This window comes from Ciconia boyciana, chromosome 10 (assembly GCF_034638445.1).
Source record: "Ciconia boyciana chromosome 10, ASM3463844v1, whole genome shotgun sequence".
Classification (NCBI taxonomy): Eukaryota; Metazoa; Chordata; class Aves; order Ciconiiformes; family Ciconiidae; genus Ciconia; species Ciconia boyciana.
The window spans coordinates 11261636-11289431 of record NC_132943.1 but is presented as its reverse complement, the minus strand read 5'-3'; the positions used below and the strand labels follow the sequence as shown (position 1 = coordinate 11289431).

The window sequence follows — 27796 nt, the reverse complement described above, 5'->3', positions numbered from 1 at the left end:
TCCCATTTTCTATCTCCTGGGCTTTTTACAGTTTGTCTGCACTGATCTCCTCTCTCTGGAATAAACTCCTTTTCTTAGGAGTTTTAAGTATGTCTGGAAAGAAGTATGGCTCCTAGGAATGTAGTATGTATTGCTGCATTTTCCATGGCTTTTAGTATAGAAGATATGTGCTTTTCAGCACAAATAGCCTGGACCACTCTTCAAAATGAGCCATCAACTCACTATGGATAAAACCAATTTTGTCTGATGTCCAGCTTGCGCACAAGAAAGTAGGAGACATCTCAGCTGAAAGGTGATATGCTGAGAAATCTCCTTTCGTAGGGAATACACCCTAAACATTACAGGTCTCTCACAAGGCTCCGGAGTTCATCGCCCCAATCTATGAACCCTTTTGCCAAGAGAGCTGTGCATTGAATTAAACCCCTGAATAGCTAACGAAATCTGCTTGGACATTATCTGAGTGGACAGTAACTGTGCTCAAGTCTTCCCTTTCGTTAAAAATCTCAAGTGTATGATTTACGTTCAAGTCTGAGACTTAGTGACTTACCTGCAAAAATTCAAGGACAGGTCATAAAAAACCAAAATCAGACGCATTTGGTCATGAGGACTTTTCACATTTTATTTGAAAACAGTGGGCTGTAAATTAATTACCAAACTGTTTACATGGTAGTACCGTGGTTTTCTGGTCCTTCACACCAGGACAAAATGAGCAGGTACATGGCTGAGGATTCTCATTGGAGCAATTACTGCATTTGGGGTAATGGTCACAGTGAGAGTCCTTGACAGAGGTGGCATTACTGGTGCTTCTCTTGTCTTTGCATAAGAAGTTGCTGACCTCACTGAACATAAGTACATGTAGCTGGGACATGGGAGGCCTCACACATTAACAGGATAAGCAGTGCCAAACCATGGACTTTGTAAAACTACTCTTATCCCAGAATAAGGGTTTTATTAAGTGCTTTCAGCTTCATTTTCTCCACATGTTTTTGAACCTTCTCTCTGAGCTCGTTTTGGGGTTGAAAATGTCCACCTGGATGGTTGTGCAGGTATCTGCAAGAAGTTTAAAAAGTCATTTGTATTTATAATAGCCAGGGGGGCTACTTAGGAATGCTGAAAAAAACAAAGGAAAAGACACTCACATAATTTCTCGCTTTTTTATAATGAACACAGTGAGTATTCCATTACTTATGCAGAACTGGAAAAGGAGTGAAACTGTGAAAAGAACATTCACTCTTGGCTTGGCCAGTTAGGAAAGCTAACCATCTGATAGGTAAACACATACTAGACTGAGTTTTACATTTTATCTGTGATACATTACATGCTGTAATGGCCAGAACAAGAGCATCCACATGAAAAACTGATTTATCTTAAGGATAAAATGCTGAAACTGCTCTAGAGGAGCACTGTGTGCCCTGTCACCTAGTGAAACACTACCCCATCGATAACAATGAAGAACCTTCCAGTCACAAAAGAAAAGATTGGGACTTCATTGTTTGCCAATAAATTTTTGTTTCCCTCTTTACAAAGCCAAACAAATAGGGAAGCTTTCAACAAGTAAATATCAATACCCAGAGGTGTTTAATATAGAAAAATATTTTCATTTTTGAAGAAAACATCTAAAAATTCAAAAACAAAGAACCTTATGGTTATAAAACTACTTACCCAGGAAAAGCACCATCCAACACTGTATCACTGTGGAGAAAAAGGTCACTATCTAGTTACACAAGCTATCCCAAATCCCAATGTTCTGACAAGCAGAGTGTCATAAAATGCAAAAGCAGCACTGAGTCAGACACACCTGCGTTTTTACAGCAAATTATTTTCAATCAGTGCTGTAGTAATCACAATACAGCAATCAGTGTTTTGTCAGAGAGCTCATAATACACAACACTGTTTTAAAGTTTGATGGCTGACAGTTGCACAGGATTTGAATGTCAATCAAATAATTTCCCTCTAAAATTAAAGAAAATGAGACATTCGAATCTTTTGATGGCTCTGAAAGTTTCAGGCTATTATGCACATCCTGACACCTAAGCCACATCATGACCACTTTAAAGAGGGGGCAACTGTTGGACAGAAAGATTAATTAACTTGCTCCAAGTCACACAAGGTATCTGTGAAAACACAGGGTTAGAACTCAGCACTTTCTCCTGTGTTCCTCTGCAATCACTTATCCTACCCTTACTGCCTGCTGCTCAAGCCCACTGCCCCCAGTGTCCCACTTACCAGCTCATACACCTCCTTGCATCCTTCCTGCAACATCACATACCCCTGAGCTTCACACACTGCATTCACTTCTGCTTCCAGCCCCACAGAACTGCTGGGCAGTCTGAAATGCTGTTCTGAAACCGTGGTGGTAATCATCAACCCCATCAAAGACTCATTTGTCCCTCAGAGCTTTCCCTGTCCTCAGCTTCCCCCTCAAGGTTTCTCTGCTGAGCTGCAAACTCAGGACATTGGCCTGACAACACTGGAGGCAAAAGGCAGAATTTGGCCCTTACAGTGGACAGTTTACAAAATTTTAGGGAGCAGGTAATTCTGTGTTTATGAATGCAAGTTATTTTACATGCTCTGTTGGTGAAGTGTGAAGCTTGGACAGTAGAGCATATGTGACCCACTCCTAGGAAGAGCCTGAGAAAAAAACACCATGCCAGTGGAAAATTCTAAGGGCTTACTCCTCTGCCAGCATTAATAAATACCTAACCAAAAGGGTCACTGAAAAGGAAACACCACTGGTCCAAACACTGAATATCTCTGCGAAGGCAAGAAAACTGCCTCAAGTGTTAGATCATATTGATAAAACTGAAGTCAGAGACATCCAGGCCAGTGTGTCACATTCACAGCTGCTTTCTGAAGAAATGCAATCCGGAGATCGCATTTGCAGTGCAAATCTGCTCAAAGTACCAGATCTGCATCCCACTTGTGATGGAGCCCCTAGAGCACATCAGTATGACTTTCTACATAATTCTGAAGGGGATGCTTGTCTTCAGATTCCTTCCCATTCCTCTCCCCTAATTTCAAATTATACCTACCTTTCTTCTTTTGCTGATTTCTCTTTACCTTCTTCTGAGAATGCCTGCCCAATTTGTGGAAATTCAGCTCTCACCATCTCTGGAGTAAGAATCATTTTGAACTCAGTTTCATCTGTCTCACTAAAAATTAGTAAGATGAAGAACAATCGGGCTTTATCCTTTTAAAAGTATTTTTTAGCCAACAAAAAAAAAGTATGTTTTATGCAAGAGGGACTTTGTGCTTTTGCCTTTGACAATCTCTTGGGACAGGTTTAGACACATCCATACAAGTGGTTAAGACATAATCAATCACACTGAATACAAAATAGAAGAGAAACTTACTGGTCAATTATGTTCTCCCTGTCTCTCTCAGGTAAGTAATACAGCATTGGTGGTACATCTCTCGGAAGCATATCTAAACTGTAAGGATCCCTGTGATGGAAATGGTATTACTTTAGGATGGACAGAGAGTAACTGCACTTGATGCTTATATTTTGAAGCTTCACAGTAGTTGTAGTTACAAGGAAGATGATGTACTTTTAAATATTCCTGGAATATCTGAGTACACCAGAAACTGCTGTGATATGAGCCTGAGAGATGTTGGCTACCACTGGGTGCAGGTGTCCATATGTTAAAGGTTTTACTTTTCATACTTCTGCAGGACAGACAGAGTTTGTACTTCCCGGGGTCTTCTGGCACTGAATCAAAAAGCATTCAGGAGACATGTTATTGAAAGTCCAGACTGGAACCCTCCTTCTAGGGCTAGTATTCCCTCTAATGATATTGTTGTTAAACCACCCTTCAAGGAGGTCAGTAGGGGTTTTTCCCGTTGGTTTTGGATTTCTGAGCAGCAATTAATTCCACCCGTAGGCCCACTTTTACCTGTGGGACTAGTTAGTGGTCAATGTAGTTACAGACAGCATAAACTGGTGCAGGGTAGAGGCACTGTATATTCAAATTCTTTCTTACCTAGGTGTTGTACTTGTCCATGTGGGAGTGTTAGAAAAAGTGGAATACACCACTGGCAAGAATCTTCTCCATTCCATTACTCCACAAATCACTTCCTGAAATGACAAGTGCTACAGCAATTAGACCTCTAACACATAACACAGTGGGGAGAGAGGCTTGCAGGACAGAACATCTGACTTCTTGGCTGAGAACTGAATCTGGGGAGCTGCAGATCTCCATATTTAAAAGATGCTTCCTCCACTGCAAGGTCATAAAAATACAACAGACTGAAAAGAAGGAAAGAGCAGAGAAATACTCAGGGATAAATAAGAGACATGGATAAAACCTAACAAGAACAACTTATTCTGACCCATGCACTGACTATTTAGGTGCAGGCATAATTTATATTTGAAAATGTCTTCTATCTAGGATTACTCTTTATCTTCCTTTCGGATTCCTTGGAGCAAATTCTCAGCAAGAACATACTCAAGCCAGGTACTCATACGATAAACCCAAAAGGCCATACCTTGTGATGCAGAAATTTCTTTTGTGTTACTGGAATACTGGATCCTTTGGGGCATTCCTTGGTAAAGGTATATTTTGGATGAGGACAAAGATGATATTCAATATTGGTTTCAGAATAGGCCAAAGGAGGTAAAACTGGAACTAATCCTGGAGTGGGGTTCTAAAAACAAAGAAGAGATTATTTTAAAAAAATCATTCTGAGCACCATAAAGAACTGAACTGATGAAAATTCAGTTCTTACAATTAATGTAGTCTTCCCAGATTCACACTTTTGTCTCATTGTGACTGTTCTGTTTGGTGTGACCTTTCATTTTCTGTCTCTTCCCCTCATCACAGACCCATAATCTGCCTGGCTTATCCATGCTCTCTGCTGTCTAAAATACAGCAATTTAGGTGTTGTTTCCAAGTTTGGAAGGAAAAACTATTGCCTGATTACTCCAAAATCCATTGCTGGTTCTCTGAACAGTTCAGAATCCAAGAATGGGAACCGGCCTCACTGTGGTGGAAGCTAGTGAGCATTTTGCCATCTATTTCACTGCACTAGCATGTTTCTGAATAAAGTCTAATGCTGGGTAGTATGGGATCAGGCTGTGCCTGGCTCTTACATTGACATAACAGAGGGATGAAAGAGATGCACAGAGGATCTCATCAGTAAGTCCACTGGACTCCTGGCCACATGCAGTGAGGACAAGTCTATACCATATACGTTATGTCAAGACCACCAGACTAGCACACTGGGCTCTAGGCCATTGCAGCTAAGTAATGCTGAAAGACAGAGCCACCCAAGTCAGGCACAGTGCCATGCTGGCTGGGAGATGCTGCCTGTATCCGTGCACAGCACTTCACCAAGCTATACAGCTGTCTGCCTGCTCAGAGACACCTCAGGGACCTCCAGCCTGTGCTGCACTGTGTGGGAAATACCTTCTGTAGTTGGTGCCAAGTAGCACAATCTACATGACAAATAAGTAACAGAAAACCCTCCCACGCACATGGTTGTGATTTTGTGAATCTCTGTGCCTAATAATTGGGAAATGTGGTTTGGGGATGCTATGAGAACTATTGGAAACTCTAAGGCAGCAGGACACAATGTGAGCAAAGAGTTTGACTTCGCTTTACTCAGTTTACCTGAGGATCAGGCAGAACTGCAGTCCCCTAGCTGAACAGAAGGAAAAGATTGCACCTGTCCTACCTATCTGGGCAAGAGCATGACATTATAGAAGGACTGAAATGCCAAGATCATGGCTTTTCTTCTAACATCCAAATGGGGAAACAAATGGAGAAGAAGGGAGGGGCCCCATGGTGTTCCAGGAATCCTGGGATCAGTGACCATTTGTGGAGTGTGAGACTGGAAGAGTCTCCAGTTCTCTGCCATCACTGGCAACTTTGCCTTACCATCCTAACATGCTCTGTGCATGCTGTTGTGCTAAGAATGACCCTAAACTGGTCTAATTCCACCTTAAAGTGAAATGGTACCCCTCTCAGTGGGGTGAGCTCTGTGACTCCTACCTACCAGGGCTTGCACCTTGAAGGATTACTCTCACTCTGGATAGTTTTATATACCAATCTGAGTAAGAGAATTGCCCACCAATTCCACATTGGGCTTCTGATGAAGCAAACACCCTTCCCCCTCTTTTCTTAGGTTCTTTGTGGAAGTCAACTTCTACTTACAAAAATGCGAAGTGGGTTGCTCTCTGTAGGGTAGACTAAAGCTTGGGGAGGAACCAGTTTTAAGAGGCTGATATCCCTTTCTGCTACTTCTTCTGGGGATGGTTTGTGAAAATCCATCCTCTGGGAGACCAGGTTAAGCTGCCCCTCAGGAGAAGCAACTACCTGAATCAACTCATCCTTGAAAAACACAGACATAAAAGGTTTTCAGAGTGTAGTAAGCATTTTGGTATAAAATGTTGAGACAAAACTAATCAAATAATTGTAGAAATGTAGAGTTGGGAGTGACTTCAGCAAAGTTTGTATTTGAGGTGACTTGTTACCTGGGCTCCCTGCCTCAGTGGTCGGGAAAGTTTTTGAGGTTTGTAACTTGTGGCTGCATGGTGTGTACAAAATGGCTGATACTTCATAATGTTGAAATGCTGAGGAACCTAAGTACAAAGAAAAAAGGTGTTCTGCAGGAGATGACAATAATAACTTTTGATTAACTCATAGATGGAATGGAACATTCCAGCTTTATCATGGACACATCACATCTCTGTGGTAAAAGATATTTGGATCGCTATTCTGGAACATGGTATATGACCAAAACTTTGAGAAGCCACACTTCACCAGGACAAGCTGAATGAGTGTGTAAAGGAACATTTCCATTCTTGCTTTTCTATGAAAGATCATGGATTTAACAGTTTCTTGATCAAATATACTGAACTTAATGGGGTGGAGAAAAGCTGTGTTAAGTAATATACGTAACACTGATAGATGAACCAATGTGTAACACGGGGAAAAGACGCTATAAGAAAGCTTCTAGACTTGTTACACCACATGAAAAAAAAGGAAGTGGACACTGAGCGAAAATCTGCATTGATTGAACCCAAGGAAATATTTTTCCTTCAATGGGGTACAGAATTTGATCTTTTGCTATTGAAAAATTGGAAAGAAAAGGATTTAGAAGTCAAGAGAAAAAAATGTTTCTGTACTCATAAAGTTGAAAAAACATTATATATTTCAAGAATGAGATGTTTGCATTTCCTATGCAGGAATGAAGGAACTAAGCATGCAGAACTGGATGCCAAATAAACAGAAGACTTCCATTACTTTATAAAAGGAAGGACACTTTTATAATGTCACTTTTATAAAACTCTAAAAATCAAAGGAAAAACTCTGAGGTGTGCATAGCTTGCAGTACCCTCATTCACAGAAGGATTTTGTTGTTTTGTTTTGTTGTTTGTAATAATTTCAGCTGAGGTGATTCATCCCTCTGTCTGGAGAGAGGGGCTATTGCTGACTATAAGCTTGTTCCTCATGGAAACAGGTGAGATTTGTTTTTAATAAAAGTATGCTAATCACACAGCCATATTAAGGTAACATTTTTACTGGGCTGCACAATGGAGTCACTGAATCAGGCAGAAAACATATCTAACCGGGCTGGTGAAAGACAGAAATGTGATACAACTGAGGGAGCTGTACCGACTCACCTTCAAGTCGTAAAAAGGAAGAACATGTCTGACTTTCACATCTACAGATTCGATAGGAACTAGGCCAAGAGCATCAGGTGCCTGAAAGAATAAAGTATTTAAAACCCAGTAATACAGTGGGCATTTTGTTTTGCATTGGCAGCAATCCATCAGCACAGCTACTTGAAAACATATGGAAATAATTATGCAAACATTTTGTTTGATATTTCTCCTGTCCTTTCTTGGACTTCGGCATTTCAGTTATTTTTCATTTATTTTCTTCTGCAATATCATGGATGTTAACTAACTCTGATCACTAATGCATTACTCAGAATTTTAGAATGCAATTAAGAGAATGCAAAGATTTTTTTATTGTTTTCAGCAGCACTCTTAGTAAATCTGAAGTCCTGAATTAATTTGTGGGAACCCCAGAATACCAGTCACATTGTGAAATTTTAATAAAGGCAGTACCAGGCCTGGGGCCAATGTCTTCAACAAAATTCTATCTTGAGTGTTGGCCACCATTTTAGTTACTATACCTACCAAATCACGGTGCAATTCATGGGAACTGTAAAAGGGGAATTCAAAAGGCAATATACGATCTTCAGATATGCTGGAAGAAATGCCCTTACATTCTTTACTTTTCTCTGGTTTGCTGAAACTCCTGCTTTCTGTCATGAATGGAAAGCAAATATTAAGATTTGTAATATATCTTAATACATTGTTTCAAAAATAGAATCAAACCACAAAGTATATTTAACATCTTCCTAAGTCAGGATGTGTCTAGTCATTTCAATATAAAAAGTAAGGTAATATTTCCTAAAGGTTTTAAATGCCACATCTAGAAGACAGCAGGCACAATACCTTGACTAGCAGACAGATCTAATTTCCCCTTTTCTAAAAGGACATTACAGCCCCCTCACTCCAGCATCGTCCTCTATCTGATTCTACTCAGCAAGGCAGAGACAAGTCAGAAGGCCTCTCTTGCACTAACTGCCATTATGCCTTCAACTTGAAGCACCCCTGCAACTCCTGCATACTGGGAATTAAAAGTGCCGACTTGCAGAAGCAGAAAAAGGCCTGACATGGAAAGGTGTTTCAGCAGTTGTCAAATTGTGTGTGTATGAGGGAGTGGGAAATAAGAGACACAAATTCTCTTCTGTTCCCAGTATACCCAACTGTGACTCCCATCCAAGGCCAGTTTCCTTCTATGGCTGTTAAAAAACAAGTGACTTCCAGGCCAGCACTTTCATTTCACTGTAAAGAAAAGCGATTGCTTGAAAGCACTTGTATGAGAAAACGATGAGGAAAACTCAACCCAGTACTGGACACTTAGCCATGTATCTCACGGTTCCTACCGTCTCATTTCACTGAGTTCAGATATCTTGCCTTCATCATACGCAGGTGTCTTTCCCTCTTCCATCCGCCATGCAATAAGCTCCTCTTATCCTATGTCTCTAACCTCTTGGGCTCCACCTGATCTGTTTACCTATCTGTGTTATTCATATAACTTTCTGCCCTTTCTAACCATCTGCCCTTTCCTTGTTCCTCAGGGCTATAAGTAGAATCATAGAATGGATTGGATTGGAAGGGACCTTTAAAGATTGTCTAGTCCAACCCTCCTGCCAGGGGCAGGGACATTTGTCACTAGATCACGTTGCTCAAAGCCCCATCCAACCTTGAACACTTCCAGTGATGGAGCATTCACAACTTCTGCCTCATTATTAAGCAGATAAGCTGCAAGGCTCCTAAGAAGAGTTAATCACATTTTTAAAATCTGGTAAATAATGTGCATGAAAAATAGACATATTTTGACTACAGCCATTTCTACCTTGTCATACTTCTCTTTTTTACTTGACGACTCCTTTGTAGGGACTCTGTCTTTATGTTTACGTGTCAGTATACGTGTAACACACCTGACACACTGCAGTACAATCTGAATTACCATAATTCATGGCCAAAATATCAACTTGTTCTTCTATTCCTTACCAGTCACAGAGTCTTGCTCCAAAACTCTGGCTTCTCTGGTTAGGCCACGGAACAGAAGCAGTAAACGATTTAGCCGAATCTGAATCACAATCTGAGAGAATGATTTTAAAGTTTAATATTAAGCCAAACACTCTAAGATTTACAGCCACAGAAATAAACGTACGTTACAACTGTATTTATTCTACAGAGCTCACTCAGACATCTCTATTTCAGAATTTTTGCTATAGTTTTCTGTTCAGGAAGGAGAAAATGAGGAAGGAGAGATGCAGAATGGATCTCATCTCTACAGTGACATTACACAACAAAAACAGTTCAAACCTTCATTTAGTCTTACAGGTTAATTAGACTTTTTTTGGCTAGGTCCTAATCCTTCAGGTGTGCCTATTGGCATAGACAGATTTAACAATGGGTAAACAGTCAGTTGATCAGGGCCATATGAATATTTGTGCCTCTGTGAAAGAGGAGAATAAGTACCCTGCACTGTGCAATTTGCCTAGTGCCATGTATCACAGGGTAACAATGAGGAGTCCGACGTTTTAATACCAGAAGGAGCCATTTAGCCACCTCCTTATTTGTGCAATACAGGAAAAAGCATTTAATTTCAGGACCTCTGTATTAAGCCTAATATTGTGAATAGATTGGAGAAGAATATCCAAACTGGATACTAGGAGAGCATTCCATATTGCTTGCTGCATTTAGATTTCCTGGGAAAAGAGCAGTGGAGATGCAAGATAATATTCAAAATCCAATGAGATAAGTGATTTTACTGATTACTCTTTGACTTCCAGGTTGGAAGGGATCTTAGGAGGTCCTAGTCCAACCTCCTGCTCCAAGCAATGTCAGCGATGAGATCAGACCAGGTTGCTCAGGGCTTTATCCAGTCTGGTCTTGAAAACATCCAAGGATGTAGACTGTACAACCTCTCTGGGCAACCTGCTCCAATGATTGACTGTCCTCAAGGTGAAAAAGGCTTTCCTTATACATGGTCTATACCTCTCTTATTTGAATTTACACCCACTGTTTCCCATGTTCCCACCATGCACCATTGCAAAGATTCTGGCTCCATCATCAATAACCTCCTCAGAGGTGTTGGAAGGTGCTGCTCTCTCCTTCCACTTTCCGTCTCCAGGCTGAGTGAGGGTCACCTCACAGAGTCTCCTCACAGATTGCTCCAGACCCCGACCATCTTGGTGGCTCTACACTGAACTCACTCCAGCTTATTGATGTCTGTGTTGTACTAGAGGCCCAAAACTGGGCAGAGTACTCTATATGCATTTTGAAATCTTCTCTTTTTTGTGCAAAAGTATTTTTTACTTTTCAAAAAGTGTAAATTCATCTGCATTTGTTTAGTATTGATTACAATACTAAGCACCAGCAGAAACACCAGCTGAATACAAAACTTACTCCAGATCCTTATTTCCTGGTGAAGAAGGGACATATTTATTAAACTATCAAATCCCTGGCTAGCTGTGAAGACTCCTTACGTGCTAGTTTGCATGTTCTTTTGTGCTATTTCCAAGGAGTCATGCCATCACATTGCATTCTGGTGGTTCACGCTACCTTGTACGCTGCTTGTTGGAATTTCTTCAACATCCTGTTTCTGTTGTCCCAAGGGTCATTACAGAGCAAGTCGAATGTGGGATGGACACTTGGATACTGCATGGTATTTTTTAAAAAAAGAAACAGAAAATCAAAAGGACATCCCTTATACAACTAGACAAGGAAGGAATTTCCCTTGGCCTGAATCCATATGTTATTTCTAAACACTGAAATTAAGTCAAGTGAAATTGTTTGCAGTATTGGCATTTAACCACAAGCCTTCACTGCAGGGCTTAATGGGAGGTAATCACCAAATATTTGCAGATGCAGTATGGGGAATGCAGAGATAATGTAGCATGGTCTGCATCCACACAAATGACAACCACATACTACAAGTTAAGTGCAATACATGGGCAGTCAGACAGTGGAGAGAATGGACTAGGTCTCTACCAAATACACACTTCACCTTGCACAGATATGAACTTGGAATAGCTGTAAGGGCTCAAGCCAGGGGCCCAGCAAAAACAATATCCTGTCTCCAGTAATGGCTGATAGCACATACCTACAGAAGGGCGAAAGACCAGGGTAAACTTGGAGTGATAATTCCCCAGAATAACCTCCTCACATCTAGTGATCTCTGGCTCTGGACATCCTGCCAGATGAGGCATCTGCCTCAAGTGAGGCAGAGGTGATGTCTCTATATTTAATGCCTTAAATTGTTGAAATACTATTTGAACACAAGTAAATCTCTTTCCTGATGTATTAATCTTTTCTCCAGTTTTAAGTTGATGTGACAGAAAAATGTGGCACTAGAAGAGACTCCAGTGGCCCCAGAGTACAGTACCTCTGAACAGGAAGGCAGCCGCTCAACCAGCGTTTAGATTAGGAAGGTCCTCAGAACACCAGCTCCACACAACCCCATGACATACCTCACTAAACAAGTTTCAGCACTTTGTAACAGGTGTAAGAGTATAGTAAAAGATCAACTCCCACAGCTATTATGTTCCTCAAGAAGAATGCAGTTTGTGCTGCTAACATTCAAAGTTCCTTCAGTAGCAGAGTATCTATTAAACAAAGCTCCCAGTAATCCTAGGAAAAGGATCTTAGGAAGTACCTCACACCACAGAGAAGGACAAAAAAGTCTAAGTACCAGAAAGGTTCCTGTCAATCTGACCTGCAAGGTAAAGGTTGCAAATCTTGTGATATGCTTAACCTTATGTTTAGGCATGACAAAGCTACTCCTGAGAGAACTTTCAGAAATGAAGCAATATGAATCTCAGGTTAGGCCTGCAGATTTCCACTTGCCTCTCATATTAGATCAGAACATCAGAAGATGAGTTATGCATGTAGCACAGTGCTTGCCCTACTGGACTAAAAGTAAAATGGGAAATAAGACACTGACACAGAAATAAGAATATTAGGAGGAAAAGTATTCAGTGCCAAATATCTATGGCTGTTTGTTAGCTTAATAGGTGACAATAACATATAGCAGGCGATAATAACATATAAACAAACCTGGTCAACAGGCCGGATAACACGTCTGAAAGAAACTTCTACTTTGTTCCTTTGAAACTCCTGTTCTATGATAGGATCTCCTCTTTGGATCTAATTTGTCACCAGGAAGAACAATCACATTAGTACAAAGCATCCCATGAATTCTTTCCTCCCTTACAATTAGTGGAACTCACTTACAATGTAACATTCTGAAGGTGCTTGACAAAAGACAGACTTCATTCCCTTCTGGGGAGTGATTATTGCAACCTTTGAGCAAGTCAAACAAAGTAAAAAAATGTCTTTTTGGGTCTGAGTTTCAATCAGAACCCTGCCCTAATGAAACACAGTTTGCTTTGCATAGCCAGAATCAGACAGGGAGGGGTTACCAAACCAACACCGTAAGTTAGCACCTGAACAGATCTTCCCAGATGACAGTGCTACAGAAATTTCCTGCAGCTTTCCCATGCTCTGTCAACATATCTGTCATGGTTTCCAATGGTGCCAGCTCTTTAATCTGTTCATGTGTGAAACAGTTTACTACTGATATCACTTCACTTCTTTGAGACCCTCTCAAAATGTTCAGGCATGCTGGATGAATACCAGTGCTTCTTTTCATTGTGCCTCTTCCATCCCAGTCCTACTTACTTACTGTTTCATTTCCAGGATACCATTATGTCTTAAACAAAGACCTTGGGGTTATTTTGCAGAGTGAAATCCCCATGATTTTAATGGGCTGAGGTTTTAGTTAGTACAATGGAAGACAGACCAGTTAAAGGTCTCTAGGACAGCTGCTCCCAGGCTGTATAACATAGTGGCCACCTGAGCAAATGATGGAGGGATAATAAATACTCTGTGAGGCCTAATGACACTCAAGGTGAAAAAACTGACAGCATGAGCAAAAATATGCCTCTGTCAGAAAGTCATGGGGGCAACTGTGAAACCAGCCAGAGGTCTCCACAGCCCCTATGGCCAACAGGTAAGTAAATAAATGTTTCTAAACAAAGTTAACATACATCTAATTCAGTGATACAACAATCTCACAATTTAAATCCTCTTTTTACTCACTTCCTCCTTTGTTAGTATTAAATATAATGTTTGAATTAATTCACAGTGCCTAATTCAGTGTATAAATTAAGCCTTTACCCTATCTATAAATAATTTTACTCCTTAACTCCATAAACAGCTCCTTGGAAGTCAGTGGGATGTCAGAAGCTACTTGAATATCCAGCAGATGGGATAAGAGGGACAAGCCTCACCTATCCCTGAGGGCCGTGCCACATGGGGAAAAATATTTCCTGCCACCAGGTATTGCTGCTGTCACCTCCATGGAAGATGACCTACAGTCTGGGTTGACTGGAAGAAACCAAAGAGAGGGAGGGTGAAGGTGTAGAAGAACAACCTGATCAATTATCTCCCCATGGCTCTGCGTGAAGAGTACTGACTGGGTTTAGCTCTTTGATCGTGAGCCATTCAGGACATCAGCTCTTCAGAGAGGTACAATATAAACAGAAGGTTGGATGCAGCCATGGTGCTGACAGGATTACGCTGCAATGTTGCACTGTGATGTGGCTGGGTGGCTGAGTGCAAATCTGCTAGGTTGGGCAAATACCTAGTTACATTTCCATTAATAACTTATCCTTCTCTCTGTCTACCTCTAAGATAAAACCACCTCAGAAACAGTGATACACAGGCATAATAAAGATATAACTGCAGTAAGAAGTACAGCTAATACAGGTTTGCATTGATGTATGAAGAAAAACTGAAGACGTAGAGAGCCTGATACAATTCACTAGTGCACTGCATAATCTGAAAGTATAGGTTTTATTTTAAATTTATAGAAAAACAGCAAAGACTGACCTTGTATTGCTCTTCTTCCCTCTGTCGGTTTTCAATAATCTCTTTTTTAAATTCCACAGAGACTGGATCTTTGCCTTTATGAACTTGCCTGCATTTACAGTGGAGGCGAGAAAAATGCTTTACTTAATGCACAGTTTGCTTTATTTAAAGGCTAACAGACTTACTCTCCTCTTCCTAAGGTGTCTAGGGGTCCATAACATTTAGCATAAGAGCAGATCTGTGGATTGCAAATGAAACCACGGTGCGCTTACACATACAACTGTGTCTTGCTTTACGCCATTTGACGTACATGTGCAATTCTCTTCACTCCATTATACATTTTAGCCTTGATTCATTGTCAACCATGACAAAAGCTTCCTTTGCCCTTAAGGGCACGAGATGAGATGCATGAGAACAAGGTTAGGTGAACATGGTTTTCAGCAGGTTTCTTTCTGAATGCAACCATAACACAATCAAAGACCTCACTGGGTACCACTACTGAGACTGTTCTTAGGCAGAAGAGCAAAAAATGAAAGTAAAACAACAGTAACTTAGCTGTAAAACAAACCTATCAGGACATGAAATGGCAGCATTACGCACTAGTGGATATTGCATACATCATGCATGTATGCAAGCATCATGCATTCAAGAGGCCTTAGTTAAGCAAACCCCAGTGTTGTTAATGTGGTTAACTAACGCTTACCACTTCAGATGATTTGCTTCCTCTTCCTGAATATTTTGTTTGACTTTTAGTTGAAATATGGCTTCCTTCATCTGTCTTGTTTTTATCCCTTCACTGCCTTGGCAAAGAGCTGCAGGAATATCAGAAACCCATATCACACCTCAAACTAGATTGATTTTTTAATTGGGAAATCCACTCATTATAACTGAACTCATTAATACATAAAGCTAAGGTGAGATTTCTTACAGAAACTACAATCACATCACCTCAGCAATTCTGAAGCTGAGCTCCTCATCAGAAACCTACAAATAATGCTTAGACCAAGTTTATGTTGCTTAATTATATTACCTTCTTTCAAGTCCTTAATCTTCAGTTTGCCTGGTTCCTGATTCAAAACAGTAGCTACAGCATATGGATTTGACAAGTCTGTGGGGAATCTGAGGTTCTGGTATTCAATTTCCTACGAGATATAAATTAATAGGAAGAAATAGAAACAAGAAAGATTTTCAGCCCAGAAAAGTACTTGTGATTATTATCTCTTCACACCTTTACTTTTTGAATAGGTCTCGATTGTTGTTGGCTGAATTGGTCTCTTCTCCACACCACGGATTTTCCTGCAGACACAGCTTTTTTCTCTGGACGACGTTGTTGTTTGTCAAAATGTTCTTTTCTAGGTGTCAGAAGGATAGATATTGCTCTTATAAGTACTCTGTAAATAGCATATAAGTCTATTACATGCATTTACATCCCCTTTAGATATACAAGGAGACTGGAAATTTCTCTCCCAAATTACAACTGGAACCAAACTTTCTAATCTTCAGAGTTCACAAAAAATTAAGTACAGCCCAAAAGACCTTATTGCTCAAAATACCCTGTATCTTGCAAGGCCTCAGCAATAAGAAAAACATAGAGCAGGCATAATAGAAGCTGAGGATGCTCAACGCTTCTTTATAGATATGTAACTTCTTGTTATTTTTATTTTGGTACAGTTTCACTTCATACAGATTACAGGCATTCTGATCAAATGATGTAAGAGAGCAGGCACATGTATTAACAGTCAAATTACATTAGTGCATTTTAAGTCTCCATAGATACAAATGCTTAAAATGATTACAGCAAAATGGCATGAAATCCTATTACATAAGTATTTCTTAGGACTGGGCAAAAATACTCAAAGATCAGTCAGGCATACATACATTAGACCCAGATGTGGTGTTGATGTTCCTGTGAATACACATACATAGGGTTTTGAGTGAAACTGTGAAATCCACAACTGCATTGTCATTTGTGCTGTTCCATACTCAAGTGGGGAATATTTCACAGTTACTTCCACTTTCCCATTGCCTGGAATGATTCCTGTGATTAGAGGAGAAAACCAATAAGAGTCCATCTAATGTGAGCCCACCTAAGTATGCTGAAATTTATTCTGGACTACATTTTTTTTAAACAATATTAATGTTTGAATGAATGGCAGTAGGCCTGGAAAATATTTCAGGTCTCAAAGTGTCTTTCAAGAACTATTCATTGCTAGATAATGGGAGATATTTTGCAATAGCAGAGAGATTTGACACTAAGACTATAATATTTCCTACTGTTGTGAAAATGATTGCCTGTTTATATGTAGCAATTCTTCACTTGCATCTGCCAGTCTTAAGTCTCTGGCACTTCCTGCTTTCATGAGCAAAGCGTTATAAACATATTCCTCTGTACTCTTCCAAGTTGGAGGAATCATCTGGATTTGAGGCATTACCTGTCTCTACTTGGTTTTATTTCTTTATTACCTATTCCATTATTTTCTCAACCACTTTAACCACCCTTCATATCCCTAAACATTCAGTGCGATCCCAGGATACAGGCCCTGATGCTCCTCAGCATTTCTGCAACAAGGATTTTATTCAGCTCATCAGAAATATTAATTTCTCATCTCTGTAAAGTGATCATTGCCTGGTTTTCTGTGTCCTGTAGTTTTAAATACCAGTTAGTTTCATTGGTTTGTTTGTTTTTTTTTCTGTGTGTGTGTAATTTGTTAGAATATTTAATCATTAATGATCTCAGAGCACAATGGCTTGAGTAGGAACTGAAACTTCTTAGTGGTTTTCAGATGGCCTTCAGCACCTCAGAGTTTCTAGCTCCAAAAGTTTCTGACTTAACTTTTAGTGGCTGATGTTTTTTCTGGGATATTTTTGTTCCACTTTCTCCCAAGAACTAAGCCAACTTAGAAAGCATGAATTAGTTCCAGCCACTTTGTCTACGACTGTGCAAAACCCCGAAAACTTCCTGATGAATTTTACAACTTCTCCCTAGTTTTACTCAATTGTAATAATGTTCCTTTCCTCCCTTGATAAATCAAAACTTCTTTAAGCACAAAGTAAGCAAGAATATTATCCGGAAAGAATGACGCAAAACAAGGCAGCAGCATAGTTCATCTTTGTGAACCACACATCTGATAGAATCCAACTACTGTCCCTGAAGAATGAAAATCCATCTGACAAGACAGGGTAAATTCATATCATTGTACATACAGGAACAACAGCAACTTTTATTGAAGTGCATAAATAATCAAAGTTTAAATTCCAGTGTCACAAATGGCACTAAGCACCAGATTTATGAAGGTTTTTATTTATTTAGATCTTTATGTATTTTCATGGAATTGACCAGACTGCCTAAGTGAATTATGCAGCCAGGTCTCATTCACTTACACATTTTTTGTCAGAACACGTGGGCACTTACATGCTTCTGCCAGCACCTGGCAAATGTAACAATGATAGCAACTGACCTGCAAATAGTTATGCCTGCCTCAAGACAGAGTCCTCTCCAGCATTAGGCATGAAAATAGCTGAGCAAACTGCAGCCAAAAGTCCCTGCCTCTTGTAAAGCTCGTACACAGAGGTCTAGACTGAATCTCATGTCCACTGCTGTCCTATGAAACACCTGCAGCAGTGTGTTTTGTGCCCATCACTGTAACAGCTCCTGAAGCAACAGGCACAATTCTACCAAATTCTTCCAGACCACTAGGGAAAAACAGGTACAGGCATATGTTTGATAGAGTAAAGGTCACCTTTTATTTCCTCCGGGCCCCCAGTCAGGTAACATGATGCATACCTATTCTACAAAGACAGATATCTATTCCTTTAATGGGGCAGGAGCCAGACAGTCCTTGGGGAAAGGTGTGATAAAGAGGTGGATGCTGGGCTTCCTGCCTCTCTCCTTTCCAAAAGCCATACTGGCAAAGAGAGCAGACAAAGGCCGGATGGACTGTTTGGGACATCCCATATTTTGCCAGAGGTCTGTAGCTGGGCATTGACAAAAGGAATCTACCAGTCAGAGGGCTATTTGCCATGAGGCTGCATATGACTAATATTTATCAGCCTGCATTTACCTGGAAACACTCTGAGGCAAAGGCTTTTTCTGTACAGCACTTAATACACTGTTACAAGTAACTACACTCAATAAATACGGCTTAACGTTTAGAATTTTAAATAAGTTCAATCTACCAAATGTTGGCTGGACAGTGAAGGCTCTATGAGGCTGAATAAAATCAATGTGGAATTCAAAATCTATTGGACAGCTGCACTGCAACGGGATAACATACTCCTTACTGAAAAGAGAGAAAGGAAGAAAGAAATTAATGAAACTACAGTTGATCATCAATCACAAGCTGGAAAATTATATTATACACAACATGCACTGAATTTATATGTGTTCAGAGGGATAGTTACTTATTAATGTGGAAACAGTCACTCCTTATTGTTCCAAAATAGCAAAATATTTCAGATCTTTCACTTAGTGAGGAAATGAGAGCTAAATCTTGATTTGAACGCTGGATATTTTACATCTTGACTTACTTTCTCCTACCCATACAGAACCTGATTATAGAAAAATTTATAAAATTTACTTTTTAGAAGTTATTTATGTGTATCCTCACATTCTTACAAACTGCAATATCTAGCAAGTACAAACAATCCAAACTGGAGCAACAATAAGTACAGAACCAAAAATCAGCCTCCTCCCATGGCCCTCCTTGTGGAAGACGATGAGAAAAGACTCTGTGCAGTCTTCAAAAGTGTTGAAAACTCCAGCACATCAGAATGACTGGAATTTAACCACCGTAGAAATAATGATGCTGTGGCCTGATTTTCATAAAAGCTCTTTATGTCTCACGCTGGTTGTGTGAGGGGTATTAGCATACATCTTTTCAAGCTGTCTTGCTTTTGTATGCATCTATTTTCACGTATCAAATTGAAACACAAAGGCATTGGTGTAACACCACCCATCATCCTACAAATCAAGACCAATTTACCCAGGCTTATTTCTGTTTTTTGTAAACTGGCTGACTGAAATCCTATCCTGCTGATTAGCAAAGAAAGCATGTTATACACAGGCTTCCTTTGGAAAGCACATCTTGAAATGCCAAAGGAAATAAACAATAATAGCAAAGTCCTTTTTTCTCTGCCTTAATATGACCTGTTCATGAAGAAGATGTAACAGCAGACTGGGGACGCAATTTGTTTTAAGGTATAGTGCAGCTTCTACAGTAACCAAAGTGCCTTAGAAACAAGACAATTACGCTGCCTGTTGCCTTATGGATCTTCTGTACCTAAGGAGAAAGCTGGGTGGTAGAATATAGGTCTTATCCTACACTTATGGAAGTAAAAGGCAGTTTTTCCATTGACCTCAGTGGGCTATGGATTGAGCCCATAGTCCCCTGGGTTCTGTACAGTACCAAATATCTCAGAGAGCTTTCATTTTTAGGAGAGTTTTTAATAGCCTAATGATGAAAAATACTGGTAAAAATTGAGATTTGAAACCATCAGGTTTCTCTTCAGGAACTCTTCCAAATTCCCTCAGGGGCATCTCTGAGCATCCCTGTTGTGTTGAAAAATTTTCCATGATTTAAAATTGTATTTTGTACCCTGTCTAATCTCTTCTCTGTATTCTGAGAGTATTAAAATTCTGTATACCTCAGCACTTGTTATAAAAATGGAGCAAATAAACAGAATCACATCATGCCTAGAGGCACCCAGAAAGTCAGGAGTTATGTTCAGTCCTGTGAGAACGCTGTAACGTCACTTCTGATGGATTCACTGGAGTTTAACAGATTAAGGGGGATTAGAAAAACAAATAAACAAAAAGATACAAATGTTCATTCTACAATCCTGGGCTCATTTTTACTGCAGAATTTTGCATTTTCCTTGTATGTGCCTTGCCTATTCATATTTCTGTGCTTCAGTAAAATTTATGAGTTCCTTCCAACTCACAGGCTAAGCCAAAACCTAGCTGCTAAAACCTTCAGTTCCTAGAATTCACTCAAATCTTTACACTAACACAAATCACCATGATTACAACTAATATAGTCAATATACTACAGCACTAGACCCTAATCAACAGGATCTCCCGTCTCCTTTTCCCCTTTACAGTTCCTATTATGATTACTTCATGAGAACAGTCAGTGTTACATCTATGCAACAAACAGTAAGATGAAGTCTATGCCATTTAGAGTTCCACATCAGAAGATCACTTTAAATATTTTTAAATAGAAGAAGCAAATCTAATGACTGATCTATCTCTGGACTGAGGTTAGGTATTTGCTATCACTTACACCTACCACACCTTCATTTCCAGAACCCTTCATCTTGAAAGGAAGGTCCATTCACTTAGGACTTATTAACGCTAACAAGACAGCACTTGGGAGCATATAGATTATGAACAGCAGACATATTGCTTCACTATACGATGAATGAAGTGAGTCAGCACCAATTTAGACTAGCTGAAACCCCAGTTCCGTCTATGTATATGTTCAGTTTGCGCAGCATTTACTTTCCTGTGAATGTTAGCTTGAAACAGTTCATATATGGAATTATTTTGCAGTCCAGATGGTAGCTGACTTCCATAAAGCTTCCAAGATGTTAAGTTATACAAATAGAGGAAAATGAGATTTTTCCAATTTTGTGCATGTCTCACAAAATGTGGATGAATGTCTGTCCTTAACTCACCTCTGACCAACTGATACATCAGACAGACTTATAAATGATGGAAATTCTACAACATTCACAGCAGGGTAAGCATGCACAGGAACGACTAATGTATCTTCTCCCTGCAAAAATAAAAGGGGGTAAATACTTATTTCTTACAATGAATAAATGTTATGAAAAGAAAAAGTTTCTGTAGTAGTTGGCCAGTAACTGGGCATAAAACATCTTCAAGATCATCACTGTGTTGCACCTCAGGATATTGATATTCTACCTGCTTTCAGTATCCACCTGTCTTTACATACTTTCAGCAGCTATCTAGAGCTCCTCCAAGCCTGCTCAGCTAAGACATTACATCAGTGTGGCACAAAGACTGATCTACTGGCAAAGAATAACAGAATAAGGAGGATATTCTACCCACAACTCTGGGATGTTTAGAGAGAGAAAAATTTTAAATGCTTAAAATAAAATACTCCAATCCAGACTTACTGGGAATAAACAGTTAATCTCCTAGAGTACCTTTACTTTGTCATTATCATTATGCCCTAATAGTTGTTTCAGTCCATTACAACTGTAAATATATTTTATAATAAATCCTCACCTGACAGTGAATTCGGATGCAGTCATAGTAATACCGCCACTCATCAGGACAAAAATCAACAGTAACCACATATGACAAGCCAGGGACAAGCCGGTGCTAGAAAATGACCCAAAATAAGATAGAACGCATGTAAAAGCCATTTATATGACACAAAACCAGTGCTGCATGCAAGGAGCAGTGTGAAGGTTTTCTGACACTTACTGTTTTGTTGTATTTGATCTGAAAATACTTTGTCTGGGGTGGTATTATGTGAAGGTTTATTACATCGCCAGAAATATTTATCAGCTTCTGTAGAACAAAAGAAAAACAAAACCACGAAACACTTTACAATATAAGAGGTCAACTGAGAATGCCAACTTACTTTTTGTAAGACTACTCATAGCAAAGAAGCTGTATTAAACAAGGAAGTAATAATTTTTACTTTAGCAGAAATAATTCTGAATGTGCTCTGAATTTAAAAGAAAATTATGTAAGCCTTGCATTCTGCATTTTTATTCTTTGGAACCAAGTCACAATTCCTTACCTAGGAATAACAGTCTTGCTAAAGACGCTACTGTTGAATCAAATTCTGGTCCTGGTTTGCTTATGTGCAAAAGAAACAAAAAATGAAACAACCTATTGACTTCGCTTTTACAGAGTTCTGAAACAACAGAAATTATGTAATATTCCATGGTTTTGTTTTTGATCACAAAGCAACAAACCTTTGGATGGTGACAGTTCAGCCTGTAAAGCCTCCTGCATCTTGTTTACTTTCATTATATCTTATAGCCCACCATAATCACCCTACCTCTGCATCAAAACACCACATGAATAAAGAAGGCAGACAAAGGGAAAGCAGAGAGAAGAAAAGGAAATACCCAAACTATTCACAAGGAAAGGTAATCAAACCTATGCACGGAGTTTCTTTCCTTAGATTAAATTGCTCCTGGCAGAAGGCCAGAGGTGCTTTCAAAATATTCCCACCAGTGAACATGTTTGCAGACACAGCGATGGTCCAAGTACATTTTGAAAACGGTCTGTTACGGAGTTAAAGCATGAATCCTTCATTCATGACGTGCAAGTCACATATCACTAACACTGCTCACAGACACAGGAAACAGAGAAGTAAAACAGAGACTGTAAAGGACAGTGATGCACACAGCATGGTACTCGTCTATCTTGTTACTGTAGGGCCGCTGGTTTTAAGTGCTGCTTTTTAGAGCACTCCAGAGCAAAGGTCTCATGACCACAAGCAGTCTACTCGGCTTCTGTTTTCCTTTTATGAGCCCCAAGAGGATCCCTGCTCTGACACTTACCAGCATCTGTTGGTGATGTTTTCCAACTTCATACCCTCCATAGTGTAACACAGCAGGCTCAGCCTGTATAACCTTGCTCCTCTGAAGTTCTGAATAGATCTCTACAGAGATAGATAATAAAACAGGGAGGAGAGCAGGTGAAACACAAGATGACTGTTACTTACATTGATTAAGTATATTTATGTTGCACCCAATGCATTACAGAGAAAAAAATGAGACAGAGATTATTTCTCCTGTTAAGGAGGCATGACTCTTTAAATGGAAAGTTAAGGCAGCATCTACTACCCCAGCAGAGCCATGATCCTGCCACCAGTTTATCTCTCAGCATCAACAAGCCACCCCAAAACTTTAGGGTCAGCCAGGATCAGTACAGCCACTATTTCTTTCCTGACTACCTCTCCTATGATTTGGACTCACAGGAAGATGCAATTTAAGCAACAGGATGGGAGTTTTGCCTGTGAGTTGTGAAAAAAATAATAGAGAATTGCCTCCTAGGATTGCTCCAAGGTTGGGGAACAGTCAGAGAGCAGAAACTTACTTGATTCCAGCAGGTGATTGGGGACAGCATGTCTTTTTTTAGGTTCCTCCACTAGGCTGCCCAGAAGGACACTGGGTATTTTCTTGAAGGATTTCTTAGCGATTGTGATTTCTGTGGTGGCTGATTGAACCACATCCATGTTAGGACAGAAATGGAGTCTGAATGGTACTAAAACTCCTCAGCATCTGGGGTCAAATCAAAATAACATAATGATCAAAATGTCTTCCCTTGCACTGGTAACACCTGTTGCCTCAAGCTGCCTACAAACATTTAGGAGAGGGAGTTACCTTTTTTCCTGCTGAAGTAATTACTGTGTGTGTGCTAAGTACAAGGACAGAGTGATTCCAGCAAACCTTGCTCTCACCGCAAGCCCTAGCACTTTGGGCATGTTCATTTATTCTAAGGCTTATTGGGGACGTTTGGCTTTCACGACTGTGTAAAACATCTCTCCCTTCATGTCCGCCAGCACAGAGAAGGAGAGAAGGTTCTTCTGATAATTCCACTATCCAAACTGATTTCTGCAGAGATGTTCTTCCAATCTCTTCTGTTTGGGTTGTTAACTTGCAGATTCATTTTTAATTTTTAAATATTAATATGAGGGATAAGAAAATTGGCATTTGATTCTTTTGTTTGGATAGCATCATCTGGGTTATTTGTTTAGTGAAGATAACTGTAAATCCAGAAGACCACGGATATTATAGATCCTGCGTTAAGTAAGCACCATTATCAGAACATAAACTTCTCTAATGACAAGTGCAAATATTACACAATAAGGACACCAGACACAATCCATCCACAAGAAATTATCTTCATAAATATAGCACATAGCCCTTGGCTCTTCTATGAAGCAGAGAACCGCATGGAGAAAAAGACAAGGTACTTTTGGAAAAAGTACCGAGTTCAAAAGCCATGCTGGTTTTTTCAACCCTCAGGAAAGGGGTTGAAAACCCTTCATTTTGTATTTGTTCTTCATGAATGGGAAGGTGGGTGCACAGCTCAGGATGGTGCCGCATTAATATCAATGCACACTTGAACTGACCCAATGCTAGACAATATAGACGACTCCTGCCAGGCTCCGCTCACGAGGCACCTTCCTGCTCCTGGAGCAGTGGCACAAAGGCTGATTAGCTGCTTGGACAACAGAGTTCAGTTGTATGATCCACACTATGGCAGCACTTGAAGATCCAACAGTTTCAAAGTTGAATCGTTAGTACCAGGAGCAGTATTGTGTTTGTTTTGTTGTTTTAACAGTTTCATATTGGCTTGAATTACCTTAAAGGGCCCCAACCTAAAATTAACACTGATCAATAAAAGTTTGAGGGAAGAAGGGCAGAGGTGAGCATCAAAGCGATGCCCAACATACCTGGACCAGCACTTTTGAGGACTGAAGAGGTCCACCTCCCCCATTACATTTTATGGTCTCATCTCTTGGTATTTGTTTGGTTTTCTAGTCTGCTTTAGATCTTTCAGGCAGAAGTTGAGAAGTGCTTGAAACTCATAAAGTGCTGTTCTGATTTATGGCCTTGTGTAGTATTAAATAATAAATAATCAAGAAGTTTAAAATAATGTGCTACCAGTACCTTGGCCTCAATAATATTTTCCACTCCATGGCTCCAAGTACAAATTTTCCACTTGCAACAGAAAATCTGTAAGAGGAACTGTATTATTGTGCACAACAGTAAATTTCTTCTGAGGTAGTGAGACCAACCAAACTCAGACAAAAACATGCTAAAAAAATTCTAAACATAAGGCTTACATTCTTTCCACTCGTGTTGTTCAACTTTATACAACTGCCGTCCTCCTTCTCTTGCTCAGCATTCCTCATGAGGAACACAAGTTTTGAAAAGCTGTAGACTGACTAATATTGCAAAGGACTCCTGGTGTAATCTTACTAGTAATTTAAAGTGGCGCTACCATCATCACTCACCAACTTTAATAACACATTGCAGTATTCCTCAAAGGGCTAATACAGGACAAATGTTTATGAGCCAAGGTCCTGGAATCTCTGACTGATAGACTGATGTTCTTAAGTTTTCCAGGCTACCTTAACATGACTTTTTTTTTTTTTTTTTGTGCAAAGCCACCAACAGGAGAACTCTGGGGCTGTGAAATCCTGGTTCCCTTGGAGGCAATGGCAAATCCCCTCAGGCCAGGGTATCATCCTTCTTCCGTCAGCACTTCGGCTTTCTAATCCCGTTGTGTCTCACAGAGCTCCTAGCACACCTCATCACCAGAAAGGGATGCAATTTACTGCCATTATACGCTGCGTGAGGCTTGCAAAAGCATCGACGTGCTTTAGGAGCAACGGAAAACGTGCTTTTAAGGTCCACTATATATAACTAGGCTAGCAGAGCTTCTTAGCGGGCAGAAGAGCTTACAGCTTCACAACACGTACCCCTGCCGGTACCACATCCTCCTCAACCTCCAGCCCGCTCGGACTGGAGCCGGACGTCCCGCCCCAGCCCCTTGGGGCCTCTGCGAGCGACGAGCCGCAGGCCGAGGCAATCCCGCCACTCCGTCCTACGCGTCCTCCCGGCCCGGAGGGAGCCCCTGCTAACTCCGCTCCTCCCCTCACAGCGGCAGCCGGCGCCCAGGCGGCCCGGCAGCCGGACACCCGCGGCGCGGCGCGGCGCGGCGCGGCACGGCACGGCACGGCACGGCACGGCACAGCACGGCCCGGCCCGGCCCGGCAGCCGGACACCCGGCAGCCGGACACCCGCCCCACGGCACGGCACGGCAGCCGGACACCCGACAGCCGGACACCCGCCCCGCGGTACGGCACGGCCCGGCACGGCACGGCAGCCGGACACCCGGCACGGCCCGGCCCTCACCTCAGCGCCGCGGCGGGCCGCGCTGGTCGCTAGGCAACGGCGCAGCCCAACTGGGCCGCACCACTCGCGGCTGGGGAGGGGGGAGTGGCGCTGGGGCAACCCGCCGCACTCGGGGGCGCCGATTCGGGGCGGGGGGGGAGAGATCCCCTCAGGGACGGTGCGGAGCAAGCGCTGCAGTTCAGCTGGCTCTGGCAGCAAAAGTACAAAAGAGGAAAAAAACACCTTTTTTTTCTTAGTAAGCGTCGTTTTCAGGATCCACGGTTTGGCCGCAGACACGGCAGAGGCACTTTTTTCTTCAAAAACACTCGTCTATTAACACATAAATTGTTCTTCCTTGATAAGGCTCAAATAAAGGTTCTTCTCTGAGGTGAGGTGACACAAAGCCAGCAGGGATCGTGCGGTGTCTGTCAGGGCCTGCATGGGCTTAAAACAGACTTTGAAAGTTTCATTACAGTATTTTAAAAAAAGACCATCTCTTTTACCACTACCTATATATTGTCACTTTTCAGTATTAAAAAGCAGCCCCTTGAAACATAATCCTCAAAACATTTTTCAGAGTATGGCTCTTCCCACCAATAAATCATTTTACTTTTACCTGCATGTGTACAGGGGAGAAGGGAAAGCACAATTTTCTTCTTCTTTTTCCTTCAGACAGGAGATCTGGACAGATTGACTGAGAAATGCTGAATTAAACACAGCAGTGTTGCTGGCTTGGGTAGACACAACCTATTTTGCTGAAGACACCCTGGCATCCCTTGTAAGTGTTGTCCCAAACCTGTAAGCCCTCCAGACTCCCCATAGAGTTGGTGGAGGAGCAAAGAGAAAGATTAACACCAAAGAAATCTGCACTGATATCAAAAATAGATTTGAGAGCATTGGCTGTCCCAGCTCCTTCTGCCATGGGTGTATTATGTTTGTCTTGGGCATGAATGTGCATTCGGGAAAAACCATGTCCATAGCCCTGCTGGTTTTTTCATGATGTCTCAAGGACACTTAATATAGAAAGCCAGAAATATTTCCAGAACCTTTTCTTTTCTTACATATTCTAAGAATAAAATTCTTCTCTTTCAGCATTTCTAACACGGAGGTGAAATGTGACCGAAAGTACTGCAACGCTTAGTTTGAATTAAAAAGAAAGGAAGAGAAACTTCAGATCATAAAATTCAGCTCCCAGAACGTAGTTCCCATACTTAGTAAAATGTAATTGCTGTTTATTAGGAAAGAAGGACGCCTACACCCTGGACGAGGCTGGGGAGAGATGCCCAGTGATGACATTCAAGCTGGGTTTAGAAGGTTCAAGATCAGCTTCTACACCAGCTTGCTGTGAACTCCAGCAGCTCACTACCCCACCATTTCACAGCATGGTTTCTGTCGGAGCTGGTCCTCACCTCACCTCTGTATGTGCCCCAGCGTGCTCTA

General features: G+C 40.9%; 1 protein-coding gene across 2 annotated transcripts; it reads right to left on the bottom strand.

The window, feature by feature from the left end:
• CFAP221 (cilia and flagella associated protein 221) lies at positions 1-26498 on the bottom strand. Of its 2 annotated transcripts, XM_072875170.1 has the most exons (25): positions 26378-26498; positions 23547-23731; positions 23009-23109; positions 21915-22001; positions 21714-21809; positions 21137-21237; positions 18638-18741; positions 16340-16499; positions 15690-15813; positions 15492-15603; positions 15165-15273; positions 14483-14570; positions 12647-12736; positions 11153-11248; positions 9593-9683; positions 8147-8274; positions 7625-7705; positions 6473-6580; positions 6153-6329; positions 4486-4644; positions 3981-4075; positions 3354-3443; positions 3033-3152; positions 1663-1692; positions 1-1050 (listed from the first exon to the last, which is right to left on the bottom strand). In XM_072875170.1, exons 2-25 carry the CDS (start codon positions 23683-23685, stop codon positions 930-932), a joined length of 2607 nt encoding a protein of 868 aa, XP_072731271.1. In that variant the 5' UTR covers positions 23686-23731; positions 26378-26498; the 3' UTR covers positions 1-929. The 2 variants fall into 2 exon arrangements, with proteins under 2 accessions (XP_072731271.1, XP_072731273.1); XM_072875172.1 differs by lacking the exon at positions 1663-1692.
• Positions 26499-27796: the final 1298 nt, after the last annotated feature.